Below are 5,000 nucleotides of genomic sequence, written 5' to 3'. Positions count from 1 at the left end.
CTAAGGGATGGCGTCAAGCACTCCTTTCACATTGTTTCGTTTGTTCTTTGATTCAAACTCCTAAACTTTTTTTCACTCATCTTCCAACTGCTATCTGTTCCCTTCTCTGAAATGACTTTTTTTTCTTCTTTGAAAATTCTTCCACGAAGGCCAGCATTCCAGAGCCTCTTCACTGGTGTTTTAGGTTTTCTATTTTATAGAGGTAATTTAATAAAGTAAATTCAATGCCAGCTGAGGACCTGTAGGCTCTCTGTTTCTCAAACTACAGATTCTGATGTTCTTATCCACCTGGACCGTTGTGTCCCCCTCTTCTCTTTGTGCGCTGGTGAGAGCCATCGGTCCCTGTTCTGGGAAGGATGTGGAGCACACCTTTGGAAGACATCTTCAGTTTTTCTTTGCCAATTTCTTGCATGGAATAACAACCAAAATAGACTGATGGGTCTCAGAGGAAAGCTTGCTTTCTGCATCTGCATTTCTGCGTAACTGCTGATGCTCCAGATACTCAAGTAGCCCAGAGAAGCCTGGTTTTATGGCTTCGTTAAACAGCACAACAGCCTTCAGCTGGGTTTTAAAATGTGAATTCGTTTTTTATTTATGATCATTTCGGATTAGCTAAAATGGCAATTTCATTGAAACACAGGAGTGATGGTGAAAGAGATTGGACCTTTTATTGAGAAGGAAAGTATAGGAAATTCCCAACTTTTGAACGGTAGTGTACACACACACAAACACTGAAGTATACAAGTGGTAATGAATACAAAAAAGTATTTTATTTGGTTAAAAGATCGAGATGCCACTGCAATCTCTCGTTACAGCAACTAAACACATAGCAATGATAACATACATGTGTGTGTGTGTGTGTGTGTTTGCATTACAGATACATTACTGATACTACTCACAGATAAATGAGTGCAGATAAGTCTGTTATTTGTTATTGTATTGAAATATATTGAAAAGTCCAGGGGGGTATTCTAAGTACGTGGTTTAGTGACTAACCCAGATAAGTTAACTCAGAGTAAGGTAAACCCTAATAGAAGAGCCCTATGGCTTTGTTTTGCTAGGAGAATGAAGCCATGGGGCTCTTCTATTAGGAGGTTTACCTCTTACTCTGAGTTAACCTATCTGGGTTAGTCACTAAACCACGTACTTAGAATACCCCCCTGGACAGCAAGTAACACCCTTATGGTAAAACACAACACTGTTCCTGACCAATGGTATTAAGTTCTGCTGAGTTTTGGGACTCCGCCTCATTTACAACCAGACCAATCAGCATCTCGCAACAGTGCACTGACAACACCCCCCACCTAAAACACAAACACACATGCAAATTCACAGATGTGCATGCAGACACACAGACAAACAAACAAACAAAAAATGTTCAAACCAGTATCAACACTGACACACACCAGAGCCGGCGGCAGGGTTCAATGACTGCGGGAGCCACATTTTCTAGTGTCTGAGTTACAGTGATGCAGGCATGGGCAGACGTGATAGGAGAGAACCGGGTCAAAATGAACACCTTTTAATTTGAAATTAATTTGAGAGCCTGAAAGACAATATTTTGGGACAAACAACCTATATTCATCTTCTGTGAAATACAGCTCCATTTACAGAACAAATGCAAATATAATGTATAGGCCTATTATATAGGCCATACCTATAAGAATAGCAATGTCCTCAGATCAGTTGGACAGTAGGATGTGTAGGGTAGGGAACTCAACTCCAAATCCTACGCCTGCCTTAGTGTAGGCTGCTGTTGTAGCTTCTCAACAAGATCATGCTTGACACTAAATGATTATTCTAACTCAAATACTGTTCGGCTTTGCAACCATAGCCAATAGGACATTGAAATTTAGCTGGTGATATAAAATAACAGTTTTAAAAAGGTACTCTTTTCAAGAATTCTGAGACTAGAAGTTACCATAAAAATGCAATGTTTAGACACCATACTTCTTGCATAGGCCTACCATAATTATTTCATAGCCTATAGGCCAATGCTGCAAGTTATAGCTCAGACTGGCTCAGAAGCTCAGACTGAACCTTCAGGGAGAATTAAACGTGATTGGATAAAATCCGTTATCTCTCTTATCTTTAAGAGGACTCCGTTATTACTGGACATTTTGACTGGCAAGTTAGTCATTTTTTTTAGTCAGATTTCTATTCATTTTACCAGGCAAAAAAGTTTGCCCTGCCCCCAGTGCCGGTCCTGATACACACACACACACACACACACACACACACACACACACACACACACACACACACACACACACACACACACAAACACAAACACACACACTCACACATGCAGATAGGTGAACACACTTACACACTCACCTTTAGTGAGAACACGTCCTTCTATTCAGTCTTGGCCTGCCTTGACCTTGTGAAGTTTCTACATGTATTGAAGTGAGGAAGAGGAAGATAACAACACTTGGAAATTGGGTTCTTTCATTTTCTTTCATACTTTGCATTTACATGTGTAAGGGAGAGAACAGAGAGAGACGATATGTGTGTGTGTGTGTGTGTGTGTGTGTGTATGTGTATGTATGCGTGTGTGTGTGTGTGTGTGTGTGTGTGTGTGTGTGTGTGTTTGTGTGTGTGTGTGTGTATGTGTGTGTGTATGTGTGTATGTGTGTGTGTGTGTGTGAGAGAGCTTACAGAATGCAGCTGAGGTGATGAGGTAAAGCACAAGGGGAAAATTCCGGAATGCCCTTTCAAGTGTCCACGGCCCCACTCATCGTTTACATAATCTGTCAGCATGATGACATCACCTTCAGAGAACGACAGCTCATCTTTCTCTTCCCCACCGAAAGCAAAAATAGCAACACAGCTAAAAGATAAGAGAGAGAGAGAGAGAAGGATTTTAGAACTCTACCCCTTTGTGTGGGTGTGTGGGTGTGTGTGTGTGTGTATGAGTGTGTGTGTAAGTGTGTGTATGTGTTTGTGTGTGTGTGTGTGTGTGTGTGTGTGTGTGTGAGAACTCACCACATAGCTGAAGTGGTGGACTTCTCCGTGAGAATGATGGAATTCGACTGAAACAGAAAACAAAAACAAAAAACCCATAAAAGATGACACGCTCAACACTTCACACGATTAAAGCGACATGCCGATACAAATAGATTCACACACTCACACACACTTTCTCCATATCCTCACCTCCCAAAACACACACGGCAAATGATGGAGATAATTTCCAAACACTGTTAATGACTTAAGAATATAATAATCAAGTGCCTTGTATTATTAATTACCTTATATGAATCATGTACTTATGTAAGCAGGAACATGGCTTTTCTGTGTTTCTGCATGTGTGTAACTTAGAATATTAGGTGCCACTTAGTCTGCATATGTACAAGAGCATGTTTAGACCAGAGGTGATAAGAAGGGTAGAACTGTGCTTCTTCCGACCTTGCAAAACTTCCATCCTTGCCTTGGACGTCAGAAATCCACCACGTGGTTATCTCTGCTGAACGCTAAACTTCTGTCTATATAAACCTTGCGCGATGTGTAATATTGCTTCACTTTCAGCCTTGTGCTGGGAGTGAGCCTGATTGCAATTGTTGTTTGTCTAATAAATATACTTATATGCTGCTCCGGAGTCCTGAGGTAACTAGGATGAATTTTCACCTAACAGCAAACAACTCCCATCATTACTCACACACAGACACAGACACACACACAGAGAGACACACACACACACACACACACACACACACACACACACACACACACACACACACACACACACACACACACACACACACACACACACACACACACACACACACACACACACACTAATTAAGCAAGTGAAACATGGTAGTTCCTAAAACTTTGTACTGACCTGTTGTGATGGCTTCAGTATTCACAGACACAAAATACACAGATGCACACAGGTGAAAGGTGAAACATGTGTGTGTGTGTGTGTGTGTGTGTGTGTGTGTGTGTGTGTGTGTGTGTGTGTGTGTGTGTGTGAGTGACAGTGTTACCTGAAGTGAAGGGATCTCTAGCGACGTCCCATCGGAGTTTCTCGCCTCATTACTCTGTGTCTGCACATCTGTGTGGGTGTGAGCGTGTGTGTATGCGTTCACAGGCGTGTTCACCAGAGCGGGCCCATCCGCGAGTGCGTTTACGTCCGAGGGCGTGTCTGGACACACGTCTGTGTTCGTATCCAAGCCTGCCAGTGTGTCACTGAGGTCCATCAGACTGACATTTTCTTTCTGCGAAAGTATAAATAGACACGATTGAACTAAACAATTAGAAACTACTCACTGTTTCTGCATACCATCCCTCCACACACAGCATTATTCCTAACAAGCTATTCATGACTGATTGGAGGACTGATTGACTGCCCTAGAGGAAGAACAAAAGAACAGGAGAAATGAAAGGAAAAAGCCATACCGGCATCACAAAGTCTAACAGGGAAGAATTTGACTCAGATCTCAATTTTGAAACCCATATCAAAAATATAATTCAAACATCTTTTTATCACTTAAAAAACACTGCTAAGGTGCAACCGTTTCTCTCTCAGGCTGACACGGAAAGACTGATGCACGCTTTTATCACAAGCAGGCTAGACTACTGGAACTCGCTTTTGTCTGGTCTACCAAAAAAAGCCTTTAGTCAATTACAAACATTACAGAATGCAGCACGAGTCCTCACTTAAACAAGACGGAGGGCGCACATCACACCAGTATTAAAATCACTGCACTGGTTACCTGTTAGTTTCTGTTGTCTCTTTACAAGTGTTTGTAACCCCCCCATTTTTCTTCTGTGAGACGCATTTTGTTACCTCATGGTATGAAATGCGCTGTACAAATAAAGTTTGATTTGATTTGATTTAGGACTATTTACTGGGCTTCAACCCTTTCTTAGCTGTAAGCGGCAAAAGGTAGATAAACACACCAACACCCCTGGCACTGCAGCATTCTGTAGACTATCACTAAGGGGACACAAGATAATATGTTTTTGTCTTCGGTCAAAGGGCATCTTCAATT

General features: G+C 41.7%; 1 protein-coding gene across 3 annotated transcripts in view; it reads right to left on the bottom strand.

Moving 5' to 3' along the window:
• Positions 1–1,130: 1,130 nt before the first annotated feature.
• Positions 1,131–5,000, bottom strand: part of LOC105891445 (vegetative cell wall protein gp1-like) — an 11,790-nt gene continuing 7,920 nt past the window's right edge. For all 3 annotated transcript variants that reach the window (XM_042710455.1, XM_042710456.1, XM_042710457.1), the window contains exons 10-14: positions 3,993–4,223; positions 2,989–3,035; positions 2,662–2,833; positions 2,338–2,395; positions 1,131–1,304 (exon numbers count right to left, since the gene is read on the bottom strand). In XM_042710455.1, coding sequence (XP_042566389.1) covers positions 2,363–2,395; positions 2,662–2,833; positions 2,989–3,035; positions 3,993–4,223 — 483 coding nt within the window. In that variant the 3' untranslated portion in view covers positions 1,131–1,304; positions 2,338–2,362. The remainder of the gene's footprint in view (positions 1,305–2,337; positions 2,396–2,661; positions 2,834–2,988; positions 3,036–3,992; positions 4,224–5,000) is intronic.

Source organism: Clupea harengus, chromosome 18 (assembly GCF_900700415.2).
Source record: "Clupea harengus chromosome 18, Ch_v2.0.2, whole genome shotgun sequence".
Lineage (NCBI taxonomy): Eukaryota > Metazoa > Chordata > Actinopteri > Clupeiformes > Clupeidae > Clupea > Clupea harengus.
This window is presented reverse-complemented; position numbering and strand designations above follow the sequence as displayed.